The sequence below is a fragment of the Schistocerca cancellata genome, chromosome 8 (assembly GCF_023864275.1).
Source record: "Schistocerca cancellata isolate TAMUIC-IGC-003103 chromosome 8, iqSchCanc2.1, whole genome shotgun sequence".
In the NCBI taxonomy this organism is placed as follows: domain Eukaryota; kingdom Metazoa; phylum Arthropoda; class Insecta; order Orthoptera; family Acrididae; genus Schistocerca; species Schistocerca cancellata.
The window spans coordinates 311,938,147-311,952,636 of NC_064633.1; the positions used below are offsets into that span (position 1 = coordinate 311,938,147).

At 47.3% G+C, this 14,490-nt stretch overlaps 1 protein-coding gene across 1 annotated transcript in view; it reads left to right on the plus strand.

Annotated features, from left to right (window-relative positions):
• Positions 1-14,490, plus strand: part of LOC126094810 (ionotropic receptor 93a) — a 155,040-nt gene that overhangs the window by 33,794 nt on the left and 106,756 nt on the right. The window contains exons 2-4 of the mRNA XM_049909383.1: positions 1,286-1,424; positions 2,644-2,720; positions 4,372-4,548. Coding sequence (XP_049765340.1) covers positions 1,337-1,424; positions 2,644-2,720; positions 4,372-4,548 — 342 coding nt within the window. The 5' untranslated portion in view covers positions 1,286-1,336. The remainder of the gene's footprint in view (positions 1-1,285; positions 1,425-2,643; positions 2,721-4,371; positions 4,549-14,490) is intronic.

Below are 14,490 nucleotides of genomic sequence, written 5' to 3' on the forward strand. Positions count from 1 at the left end.
CGACCTTCTGCAGCACTGGCTGCACGCTGCCCGCCTTGGGGAGCGGCAGCCATCCAGCCTCCGCTGCAGCAAGTGGTGGTGTCTCGGTGTGCGCCTCCTCGTCGTGTGCCCGCGGCTCGACCTCCCCGTCGGGAGGGAGAGCAGGCTGCTCCACCTCGATGTCCATGGGAGCCACTACGACGCCCGTCTCGTCAACTGGCGGCGCAGGTGGCTCCGTCTGGGTGGAGGCGTCGACCCCTGCTTGCCGACTCGCAGTGGAGCTGGCGGTGGGGGTAGGCGTCTTCTTGAGGACCCGCAGCTCCTCACGCAGCTGTTGCAGCTGACGGTGAACAGCTACGAGTTCCTCCCTCATGGCGGCCCTCTCGGCCGCAAGGGCGGTGTGGAAGGCAGCCAGTGCGTCGTCCGTGGCGGCTTCTCGACGGCATGGACCACCACTCCCGTGGGAACGGGGGGGTGGGACGTCCGTCTCGACGCCAGGGCGTGGGGCGGCCATCTTGTTTCTGTAGCCCCGCACGTAGGCGCAGCTGCGTGAGTTTGCGGCGTGGGCACCGCCACAATTCACGCACTTGGCAGCTGCGTCGCGGGGCTTGGTGCAGTTTCGTGTGTCGTGTGCCTCGGCACACTTCAGACACGCTAATGTGCCCCTGCACACCTTTGCAATGTGCCCCATCCGTTGGCACTTGAAGCATTGCTGCTCCGTGCGCTGCTTCGTTCTGCGGCGGCGGCCGATTTAAAAACCCTCCGCCCTCGACGCGCTCCCTCCGACGTCCGCGCCCCGCGCCACGGTCGCGCGGTGGAACAAATTGCGACGGCGTCTGAGATGACGTCGGTGTGATGGCTCTGTCCGCCGTGGTCGTCACAACTATACGTTTGCTAGATGTATGATCGCCGAAATATTGTGCCCGTTGGACACTATAGACCGGCAGCACACCCGTGGATATTTTGATTATTTGGATTTGCTATTAATATGATGTAATTTTAAGTTAGTTTTTAAAAGAGCTACGATCGGCAGCAGCCGAGCAATTGTCGACCCAGTGCAAGAAATTTAACGTCAATGATAAATGGCTGTGGCGCGTAGAATGCGGCAGATTTATAAAATTATATCACAACATCCATGTAGCATCGCAGTTGTCCTGAAACAGAAAAGACCAACATTACGATTTCACAACATATTCCGCCTATAAGGTCTTTTGTTAATGTTTAAACGGTGTCGTTACTTCATAAGGCTCTAAGTATGCTGAACACTACTTTCTCTGCAGTATACATTTGTTTTTTTGTCCCACAGGGGAAGTACTGTTCAAAGCAAGAGACTACTTCGAAGTCCGAGAGCAACAGTATGAATATTTCGTCCGTCTTAAAGATGGTGGTAACCACCGTATGTTCCAACTACCTGCACAATGGCACCAAGATGGAGGTGCCCGAAGGTAAGGTGGCTATAGCCTAGATAAGCAACAGATTACGACGACTTTCTTAGCAGCTTACCGATCAGATTCGCAGCGTGGCTGATGAAGAATGACTGGTATCGTATTCATAAATGTGAGGTTATGCCTTCATTTGCTTCCGTTACGTAGCATTCGAAAAAAATAATGGTTTTATTGCAATGCATAAGTTTTGTGAAGAAACCTCTCCTACGATCGCATGCGACCTGTGGTAGTAATCGAAGGCACGCTGACAGCTGCGAACCACCACGCTTGATGTCTTCCCCGACGGCGATATCCTTTTTCAACAGTATAATTGTCAGTGTCTCGGAGCCAGAACCGTACTACAGTGGTTTGAGGAATATTACAGTGAACTCACGTTGATGTCTCGGCGACCAAATTCGCCTGATGTAAATCCTATGAATCGCATCTCGGTCGCTACCGGGCGCCATCACTGCGTACGCACACCAGCTGCTCTTTATTTACACGAATTACATGACTTCTGCGTAGACATCTAATGCCACATAGCTTCAACAATCTAGAAACAAATTGTCGGATCTCTGATTTGCAGAATCAGTTATGTATTTCGTTCCAAACACGGACAAGCAAACTATTGAGCAGATGGCCATAATGTTTTGGCTCATTAGTGTAGCACTAAGTCTTTGCCACATAGTGATTTATTGACAGTGAATTCTCTTTTACATACAGTTCTATGGGTATCATTTGTTTTGAATTACTACAATTACAAATTTGAAACACTATACTGCGCAATAGGCATTTTACCACAAACACTAACAGATGAGGAACATTTTTGAAGTATCAGGGTAACAACAGACAATAGTCCTTTTTCTGGCAGCGAGGAGTATTTGTGTTATCAATTGGGACTGATTAAAACTGATTAGGAACGGGTCTCGAACCTAGGCCCTTCCGTTCCGCCTTCAGCTTTCGAGTCGGATAGAGTAATGGTTAGAGAGCGAGGTCTGCTATGGCACGTAGTTTTAACCTGCCAGTGAGATCATATCAGCGCACTGTGAAGGAATCGTCCACGAAATCGGTGTTATGTTCTCGACATCATTTGAATCACTAAGCGGAAAATGCATATAGAACAAAGAATTTCCGATTTACTTGAACAAATGACGAAGTAATTTATGTTGTAAGGCTAGCGTAAAATCAATTTAATTCTAATGCCAATAAAAATATTAGACCTTTACTCTTTCTCCGCTAGGTGAGCCGGACCCCGGATGCATCCTTCGAACACCGAAGCTAATGGAGGGGAAGACTATCAGAATAGGGACGCTGGAAGTAAGTAATCGTCTACATTTCGAATGTTTTATAAACATTTATTTGCTGTTTTCTATTTGACAAACTGTCAAGGCATAAGTTCAACGTATTAATACACTACTGGCCATTAAAATTGCTACACCACGAAGATGACGTGCTACAGACGCGAAATTTAACCGACACGAAGAAGATGCTGTGATATGTAAATGATTAGCTTTTCAGAGCATTCACACAAGGTTGGCGCCGGTGGCGACACTTACAACGTGCTGGCATTAGGAAAGTTTCCAACCGATTTCTCATACACGAACAGCAGTTGACCGGCGTTGCCTGGTGAAACGTTGTTGTGATGCCTCGCGTAAGGAGGAGAAATGCGTACCATCACGTTTCCGACTTTGATAAAGGTAGGATTGTAGCCTATAGCGATTGCGGTTTATCGTATCGCGACATTTCTGCTCGCGTTGGTCGAGATCCAATGACTGTTAGCAGAATACGGAATCAGTGGGTTCAGGAGGGCAATACGGAACGCCGTGCTGGATCCCGACGGCCTCGTATCACTAGCAGTCGAGATGACAGACATCTTATCCGCATGGCTGTTAAGGATCCTGCAGCCACGTCTCGATCCCTGAGTCAACAGGTGGGGACGTTTTCAAGACAACCACCATCTGCACGAACAGTTCGATGACGTTTGCAGCAGCATGGACTATCAGCTCTGAGACCTTGGCTGCGATTACCCTTGACGCTGCATCACACAGGAGCGCCTGCGATGGTGTCCTCAACGCCGAACCTGGGTGCACGAATGGCAAAACGTCATTTTTTTGGATGAATCCAGGTTCTGTTTACAGCATCTTGATGGTCGCATCCGTGTTAGGCGACATCGCGGTGAACGCACATTGGAAGCGTGTATTCGTCATCGCCATACTGGCGTATCAACCGACGTGATGGTATGGTGTGCCATTGGTTACACGTCTCGGTGACCTCTCGTTCGCATTGACGGCACTTTGAACAGTGGACGTTATATTTCAGATGTGTTACGCCCCGTGGCTCTATCCTTCATTCGATCACTGCGAAACTCTACATTTCAGCAGGATAATGCACGACTGCAAGTTGCAGGTCCTGTACGGGCCTTTCCGGATACAAAAAATGTTCGACTGCTGCCCTGGCCAGCACATTCTCCAGATCTCTCAGCAACTGAAACAGTCTGGTCAATGGTGCCGAGCAACTGGCTCGTCACAATACGCCAGTCACTACTCTTGATGAACTGTGGTATCGTGTTGAAGGTGCATGGGCAGCTGTACCTGTACACGCCATCCAAGCTCTGTTTGACTCAATGCCCAGGCGTATGAAGGCCGTTATTACGGCCAGAGGTGGTTGTTTTGGGTACTGATTTATCAGGATGTATGCACCCAAGTTGCGTGAAAATGTAATCACATGTCAGTTCTAGTATAATATATTTCTTCATGAATATCCGTTTATCATCTTCATTTCTTCTTAGTGCAGCAATTTTAATGGCCAGTAGTGTAACTTTCCCTCCTTGTTTTTTTTTCGTGATTTTCTCTGTTAAAAGTTATATCTGTACTTATACATTCGGAAACGATATTCTTTCTCTTTTTATTTCTGATATGACGAGTACCCACCTCATCCTGAGTCCACTGTTCTTTATCTTGTGTTTCAGAATCCTCCGTTGACGCTGACCAATAATACTGACGGCGCTTTGGTTGGACAAGGAGTCATTTTTGAGATAGTGGACATTCTGAAGCATAAGTTGGGCTTCAGCTACGAAGTGGTGAAGCCGGAGTCAAACATACTAGGAGACGAAAATCACGGAATTATTGGTCTTGTGCACAAGAAGGTGAGGATAAGTTCTTATTACGAATAGTTACAACCACTGATTCTACCCTATCAGAAGAATAGAAAATATTATTTTTTGGAAACCGTAATAATTCGTGAGTTGGTATCCTTGACGCGTTATCGAATCAGTTAACGTAGAGGAAGCTATGAGTGGTCGTAAGTCTATGTTAGGAACTACGAGCACGTGTTTTACAACTGAGGACGAAGATGTGGAGCACAAACGGGAAAAGTTCAAAAGCAGCGTTCAATATGCCTTAGACAAGTATATTCAGAGCAAGGTCATAAGGTATGGGAAAGACCCGCCGTGATTTGATAGCCGTGTTATAAAACTACTGCGTAACCAAAGAGAGCGTCATCACAGATTCAAGAGAAGTCAGAAGCTAGCTGAATATAAAAGCTGAACTGAGCGAAAACGAGTGTAAGAAGAGCAATGAGAGACGCTTTCAGTGACTTTGAAAGTAAAATTTTGTCAACCGATCTGAGTGAAAACGGTGAAAGGTTTTGCTCCTTCGCAAAAAAACAGTATGCGGTTTGAAATCTTCTGTTCATTAATTCAATGACTATAGAGGCACCGATACTGAAGGTAACAGAGAGAGGGCCGAAATACTGAATTCGGTCTTCCAAAATTGCTTCGCTGCGCAAGATCGTAATATGGTCCCTCCTTCCCTTCTTCATACGGACGTCGAAATGGCAGATACTGAGATGAACGATCGCAGAGCAGAAAAGCAAGCACTTTCGCTTAGTAGTGCAAAGGCATCTAGACTATATGAGATACCTACGCTCATGCTCATAAATTAAGATAATTGCAGAATGTGGTGCCACACAACGTGGCACTACATAAAACTGGCGCTAATAGCATAGGCACATATGGAATACACACGACACAGATCTATAAGTCGACGGTATTGGTGATAAGTTGAGAAAACCGTCTTGAAACACATGTGCTACAAAACGCCACTGTTTACTGCGCATGTATCCCCACATCAATATGGGATATGATCACCATGCATGTACACAGGTCGCACTACATGTTGTCATACTCTGGATCAGGTGGTCGAGCAGCTGCTGGGGTATAGCCTCCCATTCTCGCCTCAGTGCCTGTCGGAGCTCCTGAAGTGTCGTAGGGGTTTGAAGACGTATAACAATACGTCGACCGAGAGCATCCCCGACGTGCTCGATGGGGTTTATGTCTGGAGAACAGGCAGTCCACTCCATTCTCCTAATGTCTTCTGTTTCCAGGTACTCCTCCACGATGGCAGCTTGGTGGAGCCGTGCGTTATCATCCATCAGGAGGAAGGGGGACACACTGCACCCCTGAGAAGGCGGACATACTGGTGCAAAATGACGTCCCGATACACCTGACCTGTTACAGTTCCTCTGTCAAAGACATGCATGGGTGTACGTGCACCAATCATAATCCCACCCCACACCATCAAACCAGGACTTCCATACAAGTCCCTTTCAAGGACATTAAGGGGTTGGTATCTGGTTCCTGGTTCACGCCAGATGAAAACCTGGCGAGAATCATTGTTCAGACTATACCTGGACTCGTCCGTGAACATAGCCTGGGACCACTGTTCCAATAACCATGTACTGTTTTCTTAACAGCAGGCTTTACGGACTCTCCTGTGTCAAGGGGTCAGTGCAATGCAGCTTGCAGCTCTCCGGGCGAATAAACCACGTCTGTTCAATCGTCTGTAGACTGTGTGTCTGGAGACAACCGTTCCAGTGGCTGCGGTAAAGTCCCGAGCAAGACTACCTGCAGTACTCCGTGGCCGTCTTCGCGCACTGATGGTGAGATATCGGTCTTCTAGTGGTGTTGTACACTGTGGCCGTCCCGTACTGTAGCGCCTGGACACGTTTCCTGTCTGCTGGAATCGTTGCCATAATCTTGAGATCACAGTTTGTGGCACACGGAAGATTCGTGCTACGACCTGTTGTATTTGATCGGCCTCCAGTCGCCCTAGTATTCTACCCCTCATAACGTCATCAATATGTGTTCTTTAAGCCATTTTCAACACTCAGTCACCATTAGCACGTCTGAAAACGTCTGCGCACTTACTGGCTGCATCCCACTCTGACATGCACCAACACATCTCTGCGTATGTGGGCTGCTGCCAGCGCCACCGTGCTACGACCGCAGTTTAAACTCATCGCATGGTCATACCCAGAGGTGATTTAAACCCGCAAACCACCCACCAGAGCCTTGTTTCACCATGTATCAGCATTATCCTTAATTTATGAACATGAGTGTATAAGAATTCTACAAAGACTGTGCGAAAGAACTGCTCCCCTTCTCGTAACAGTATATTGTAGATCGGTGGAACAACGAAGGGTACCTATCGACTGGGAAATAGCGCAGGTCATTCCCGTTTTCAAGAAGGGTCGTGGGACAGAGGTAAGTAATTATAGGCCTATATCGCTAACGTCAATCTGTTGCAGAATTATGGAACATATTTGTGTTCAAAAATTATGACGCTGTTGGAGAACTAAAATCTCCTCTCTAAACATCAACATGCAATCCGCAAACAGAGATCTTACGAAACTCAGTTTCCTCTGTTCCTCCAAGAGATCCATAGCGCTATAGACAAAGCGCTCTGGTTGGTGCTGTGTTCCTTGCCTGCAGGAAGGTATCTGACATTGACATTTAATGAAAAAATATGAGTCTACCGAATATCGGACCAGATCTGCGACTGTATTCAAGACTTCCTTCACACAGAGCTCAACACGTTGCTTTTAACACAACAAAAGCGACAGATGTAAAGGTAATTTTTTCGGTACACCAAGGATGTGTGACAGAACCGTTACTGTTCACAGTGGATGTACACATAAATGATCTAGCAGATAGCGTCGTAGGTTCCTTAAGACTGTTCAGAGATTGATATGGTTGTCTATAAGAGGATAGCAACGCCAGAAGACAGTATCGATTTACAGAACGGTCTGCAGGGGATAGATGAATGGTGCAGGCTCTGGCAGTTGGCCATGAACGTAAATAAATGTAACATATTGCACATAAATAATAAAAGAAATCCACTACTGTACTACTACACTATTGATGACGAATTGCTGAAAATAGCATCTATCATAAAACATCTAGGAGTAACTAGACAAGAAAATTCGAGAAATTAGAGATAATTCTCAGGCTTACCGACAGTCATTCTTCCCACTCGCCATCACGAGATGAACAGGAAAGAAGGGGGGGGGGGAGGTGTCAGTTACCAGAAGTACCCTCCGCCACACACCTCTAGATGGCTTGCGGAGTATGGAGTAGATTTTCATATATACGATAACCGCAATCGCGATAGGCTACAATCCGACCTTTATCAAAGTTGGAAACGTGACGGTACGCATTTCTTCTCCTTACACGAGGCATCACAACAACGTTTCACCAGGCAACGTCGGTCAACTGTTGTTTGTGTATGAGAAATCGGTTGGAAACTTTCCTCATGTCAGCGCGTTGTAGGTGTCGCCACCGGCGCCAACCTTTGTGAATGTTCTGAAAAGCTAATCATTTGCATATCACAGCATCTTCTTCCTGTCGGTTACATTTCGCGTCTGTAGCACGTCATCTTCGTGGTGTTGCAATTTTAATGGCCAGCAGTGTATATTCATCCACTATCTGAGAATGAGAGGACGTAGCGACTTCCAACAAACATAATTATAAGGGTCTTTCTTGCTGATGCCCCCCTCTCCATAAAATTATGAAAGTTTGGGATGTCGGTTGTAGTCGGAGCATACCCGTAGGATGCACAAAACTAAATTCTGGTGCCCAAGAAAGTGAGGAACGACCCCAAATGATCATGCAGATTAACTGAAAACAAGGATACTGTCGTGCAACGGAAAACATTTTATTTAAATGAATATTAAAAGGGTGTCGCAATTAAGCATGGGACAAAAGGGCACCACAGTCACATAGGCATGTTAATTGGAGGAGGGATCTTCTAGCCGTGGGTGGAATCAGATGGACGCGATAACAAATAAATTTATTGAATTTCAACTTGATAGTTACTCACTGACGTCTTAAAAAAACCATTGATAATAAGATAAGGTAATGAGACTCATCTTGACACTGATGAGTAGGGAGAATAAAACACAGTCATTTAATTACTCATGGACACGGTCAGCGACTGCGTAAGTTGTTAATTAAGTTTAGAAAATAGACGGAAAGAGAGGAGTGAACACCATTAGGTTGCCAAAATGCGCATTGAGTTCAACAAGCAGAATGCGTGACTTCAAGATCGTGGATTCGCTTCCTGAGGGGAAGGCCGGCGACAGCAGCGGCTAGAAGATATGATTTCAGACTTCCTTTGGTACTTAGTGCTTAAGTACAGAACACTTTCCAACAATAGCAAGCCTCGTTTCATCTATCATCTCTCCTGTCCTAAAAATTTGAGGCGTTTGTACAGATCCTGAGCCTAAGTGTATTTTACAAAAGCCTAAAGCAAAGTCATCACTGAACGAAGACCTAAAACGAAGTGTTTTCTCTAGCAGTCGTCCGCAGCCCGTCTATCTTGCCACCGAAACTGGTAAGCACTGCTCAGTGAGTGTAGAGATTCCGATTTCCGCCTAATTAACAATGCGCAACAGCGTTAAACGATCTCCAACTCTCTTCTATCACTCTAATCCTCAGCCAATCGCTAAGAGGCTGGCAGCTAGACCCGGAAGATTTCTCCAACTCCATGATGTGATTCTGAAATGGACAGCTGAAAAGCTCTGCACGTAGGCACAGTGCAAAAGCGCGGGCACTATCGAAGATGACAGCATGAGCCAATCAGGAGGCTGTATTGTGAAGTTGAAACTGGACTTTACTCCAAGGCGTCGTAACGAACATTCACACTCCTTGAGCCGGCCGGAGTGGCCGAGCGGTTCTAGGCGCTGCAGTCTGGATCCGCGCGGCCTCTACAGTCGCAAGTTCGAATCTTGCCTCGGGCATGGATGTGTGTTATGTCCTTGGCTTAGGTTTAAGTAATTCTAAGTTCTAGGGGACTGATGTCCTTAGCAGTTAAGTCCCATAGTGCTCAGAGCCACACTCCTTGAGACAAGCTACAGCTGTCTAGAGATGTATCTTGCTGTAAGGGCTTCTTGTGTATAAAGACGCAGCGGCTAGCGAAAATTCGAACCAAGGCTGGGAATGGAACCTGGAATCCCCTACTTACTAGGCACGTGCGTTAGTCACTTTTTTTGGACGCTCTATTTTTTAAAAGGAAGGTAGGAGAAACATAAACCCTTATTATTCACAAAACCATAGTACGTCCTTATACGGGGTGTTCAAATAGTCTCTCCGCAGTGCTGTGTGATTGTTAGCCGCGCGTGCCATATGATTGTTCGCCTGCCTGGGTTACTTCCCTTCAAGTGGACTCTCCCAACATTCCACTGTTTCGTTTATCTCAGCAAGCGTCAGTAGTGCCGTTGGTGTTTGTCGTTACGTGTTGACGTGAACGTTTAAGTTTAGTTCCTTTGTTTCGTTTTTGTCACTGTTAAAATGCTAACCATTCAAGAACGCGTGTTTTTAGTCGAACAAGTGTTCAAAGCTGGCGGTGAATACACAATTTCAGTTCGTCAAGCATTTAATTCAGTTATCCCGGAGACAACACTCCCACATCGTGATACTGTGCGAGATTTTACTTACATATTTCAAAGTAATGGTGCAGTGTCAGATTCACCGAGAAGTGGTCGTCCTAGTGTTTTTTCTGAGGATAATCTACTCGATATTTCCGATAAAATGTCCACGAGTCCGAACAAGTCAGTAAGAAAACTCGCCGAGGATATCGATGTTAGTGCCGGACCGGCCCACACAACTGTAAGGAAAAAATTAGAACTTTCCCCATACAAAGCGACAGTCGTGCAAGAACTGAAAAATATTGATCATGGCAAGAGACTGCATTATCGGTATTGTCAATGGTTCAAAAATTTCGTTCAACAAAATGGAAGAGATATTCTTAATGAAACGTTTTTCACTGATGAGGCGTGGTTTCATTTATCCGGGTACATGAACTCGCAAAATTCTCGTATCTGGAGTACTGCAAATGCATTGTGTATTCTTGAGGAACCACTTCATTCTGTGAAAATAGGAGTTTGGATTGGAATTTCTAGACGTCGGATTGTAGGTACCATATTTTTCAACGAAACAATAAACGCACAACGGTACTGCAGTGATATTCTGTACCCATTCATAGGAGAACTTGTGTTAAGTGAAATACTGAACGGTTATTTTCAACAAGATGGTGCAACCGCGCATACAGCTCGTGTTTCAATGTCACTGCTTGCTGATGTTTTTGATGATCGCATAATTTCACAGGGACTTTGGCCTCCACGATCGCCTGACCTAACACCACGTGACTTTTTCTTCTGGGGTGCAGCGAAAGCAACTGTCTATAAAAACCGTCCAAAATCCATCGATGAATTGAGAACTGTAATATACACTTTCATTGCTTCTGTTACAGAAGAAATGTTACAGCTTGTGTTTGGAAACATGATTAGACGAATTGAATTGTGTATTCAACAACAGGGGGGATACTTTCAACATTTACTGTGAAAATTTGTAAGTAAAATAAATATTCAATAAATTAATAACTTGTGTTTCACTGAGTTTAATTTCAGTATAATCACTGTGGCATACGGTACGCGCGGCTAACAATCATACGGCACTGCGGAGAGACTTTTTGAACTCCCCGTACATTGTGACAGTCCTGGAAGGAACCTCACTGCCGTCCTATCATGCAGCATGAAATAACAACAAAGTAAAAGTGGGGCCACCTTCGGCACCCTTAAAAAAAGTATTTGTAGATATTAAAACAAAGCCGGCCGGAGTGGCCGTGCGGTTATAGGCGCTACAGTCTGGAACCGCGTGACCGCTACGGTCGCAGGTTCGAATCCTGCCTCGGGCATGATGTGTGTGTTGACCTTAGGTTAGTTAGGTGTAAGTTGTTCTAGGGGACTTATGACCTCAGCAGTTGAGTCCCATAATGCTCAGAGCCATTTGAACCATTTTTTTTATTAAAACAAAATTTGAAGAAACATCGCATTGCTAACTGTGCAAGTGTTAGTTCTTCCTGGGTCGCATACTCGCGTAGTTTTCCTTAGCTGATCACTTTACTTGGTCGGTTACACAACGACAGAACCGCCGCTCATCTTTTGCGCACGCAGGACACCCCAAATACATGCCGGGTCCGCAAAAACCGTTTCTAGGAAATTTGCATACCAGTCCCTGTTCTTTCGCTGTCGTAACAGTTTTGTGTGTCCATCTTGCAAGTATTGCCAGTAATCCAGTACCTTCAGACGTGTGTCTCGACACATGTAATGCACCGTCATACCTGTGATCCACGCCACTGCGTTCGTCTTATGAGGCGGAAAATACGTCTCCTCTGGAAAAAAAATATTGTATCGGAAGATATTGCTGTATATATAGTGCGCCGCATGAACGCTATTATCTTCCTTGCTAGAGTCCATACAGCCAACTCCTCGTCGCAGACCAGCCGGTGGTCGTCCGTATCTAGCATGCCGCATTGCTGACACATGGGTGAATCCGCCAAATGTATTGCGTACTTTTTGTCATTCGTTGGGTATTTCCGGTTCACTACAATATACCATGTTGACCTGGGGGTGGTGTACCGTGCGTCACACCACGTGCCAATTAACGGCTGGTTGTTTCCGTTCCACACTGTTCCGGGTGATCTGTCGAAGAAACAAATGGTACGTCCTTCGATGTCGACTGTCGCGACGTCGGTAAACGCTCTCGAAGGCGACTGTGTTCAACGATGAACGTGCACATATGTAACGGGGTCGATATGTGGCCGACACTGGCAGGGGGAAGATGCGATATTGGAACTAGTTCTTCGATGATCGTCTCCGTAAGCGAGTGATTCCTGTTGCGTCACCGTTTTAGAGTAGTATTAATATACGTGGCACGAGCCTTCTCGTGCAAGTTCACTAAACCAACGCCCCCTTCTCGCGCTGGAAGGGTAAGAGCTGTCCCACAGTACCCAAAAGCCGCTTGAATCCTCATAGCCATCGTGCACGTCAAGGGGAGAAGGTGTGTCAGGTGGCACATCATCGCTGCAGCACATGCATTGACCATAGGGCGTTTAGTCGTACTGACGTGCGGACTCTGAGCAAAGCCGGCGGTAGTTGTTGGCAGCCGTTCCCGCCGTCTTATTATGAAAGATGATACCCAAACATCGGACCACAGGTAAGGGTCCTTCCGTTCCTGGTTCTACCCCGCACCCCACTTGCATGAATTGTGATTTTCGGAAGCTGACCTCGTTGCCAGCTGCCATCCCATACGTCTGTAGCCAACCCAATGCTGATTGAGTCTCCCCCTCATTCCGGACGAGGTTCACAATGTCATCCACGTATGCTCTACATTTGAATGATAGATGCCGCACGGAGATCCCAGTAAGACGGTGGCGAAGGCCTGCGAGGCACGGTTCTAAGGCGATCGTATGTAGGAGGATCGCCAAGGGACAACCCTGTCTGACTGATCACAAGATCTTAAAACACTCTGTTCTCCCTCCGTTGATCACTCTTGCTGATCTGGCGCCGTGCAACAGCCGCATCACTGCAGTGGTCAATAATGACGAGACACCCATTCTACTCATCACCGCCGCGAGGTACGCATGATCCACTCGATGAAAAGCGTGATCGAAATCTACAGCAACCAGTGCCCCACGGAGTTGGCATGCAGCCGCAAGGGTGACGACGACACAACAGTCTCCCAAGCCTGTATGGATATTACTGATGCCACCAAGGCAAGTCTGATCGGCACGTATTCGATCCGCCAGCGACGTTTTGATATGACTGTCCAGTATGCGCTTTAAGATCTTGTAGTCACTATTAAGGACGGTCAAGGGGCGATAATCACAAGTCCGTTTGCCACCACGTGGCTTGGGTAGCGGGATCATGAGCCTTTCCGTGAATCTAATGGGAATCGGTACTTCTTGCCGCAGAAGCTCATTAAATACGCATAACCACATGGGTGTCATAATGGTCACAAAGGCACTGTAAAATTCCAAGGGGAATCCGCCTGGACCTGGGGATTTGTTGGAGGCACCTCGTGTAATCGCTTTCTCCAGCTCCTCACACGTAATTTCAGACAACACTTCCGCTTCCCCGTTCACATGCCTCGCGTCTGGGGTCTCTTCTAGGCCGTTCCCCTGCTCCCCTGGCCCTCCCCGTCGCTCTCATAGAATCTGCTCCTTTAGCCGGCCAGTGTGGCCGAGCGGTTCTAGGCGCTTCAGTCTGAAACCGCGCGACCCCTACGGTGGCAGGTTCGAATCCTGCCTCGGGCATGGATGTGTGTGATGTCCTTAGGTTAGTTAGGTTTAAGTAGTTCTAAGTTCTAGGGGACTGACGATCTCAGAAGTTAAGTCCCATAGTGCTCAGAGCCATTATGCTCCTTTATGTTGTTGTGGGTGGGTGCCAGGAGTTGCCGTATTAAAACTCAGCGAGAACTTTCCAAATGATTTATTCGTTTCCACTACAGCGACCTGTGCAACACAACGATGTGTCGTGCCGGCCTTGTTCGCCAGCTGTAGAGTTCCGATTACGTCAGGATGGCTGCGCCAGCAGCCGACTCAGCGGCCACCGTCCTCATTGACTCTGCGCTGCTCCGCCGGGAGCCGTAGGCAGGCCGCGCTGCTGCTTCTTCCTCGGCTGGCGTAGCGGGGAACGCGGTGGCAACGACTGCCCTCGTTCCGACGTCCAAACCTGCGGCTCTCGACTTGTAAGTCTCCGGCGTGTGTCGGGAGACGAGACGACTGCCCGCGGTAGCTACCCGAAGAGTGGCCCGCCCTGGCTGGCTGCGGACCCTGCGTCGTCCTCAGAGGGTCGAACCAACGACCCGCCGTGGACTGGGATGCTGTCGCCCCATCTGTTGCCTTGTGTAGCCCGGCGGTGTGACACGTGCCGCCGTCCAAGAGAGCTGCTACACTTCAATGAATCTCGT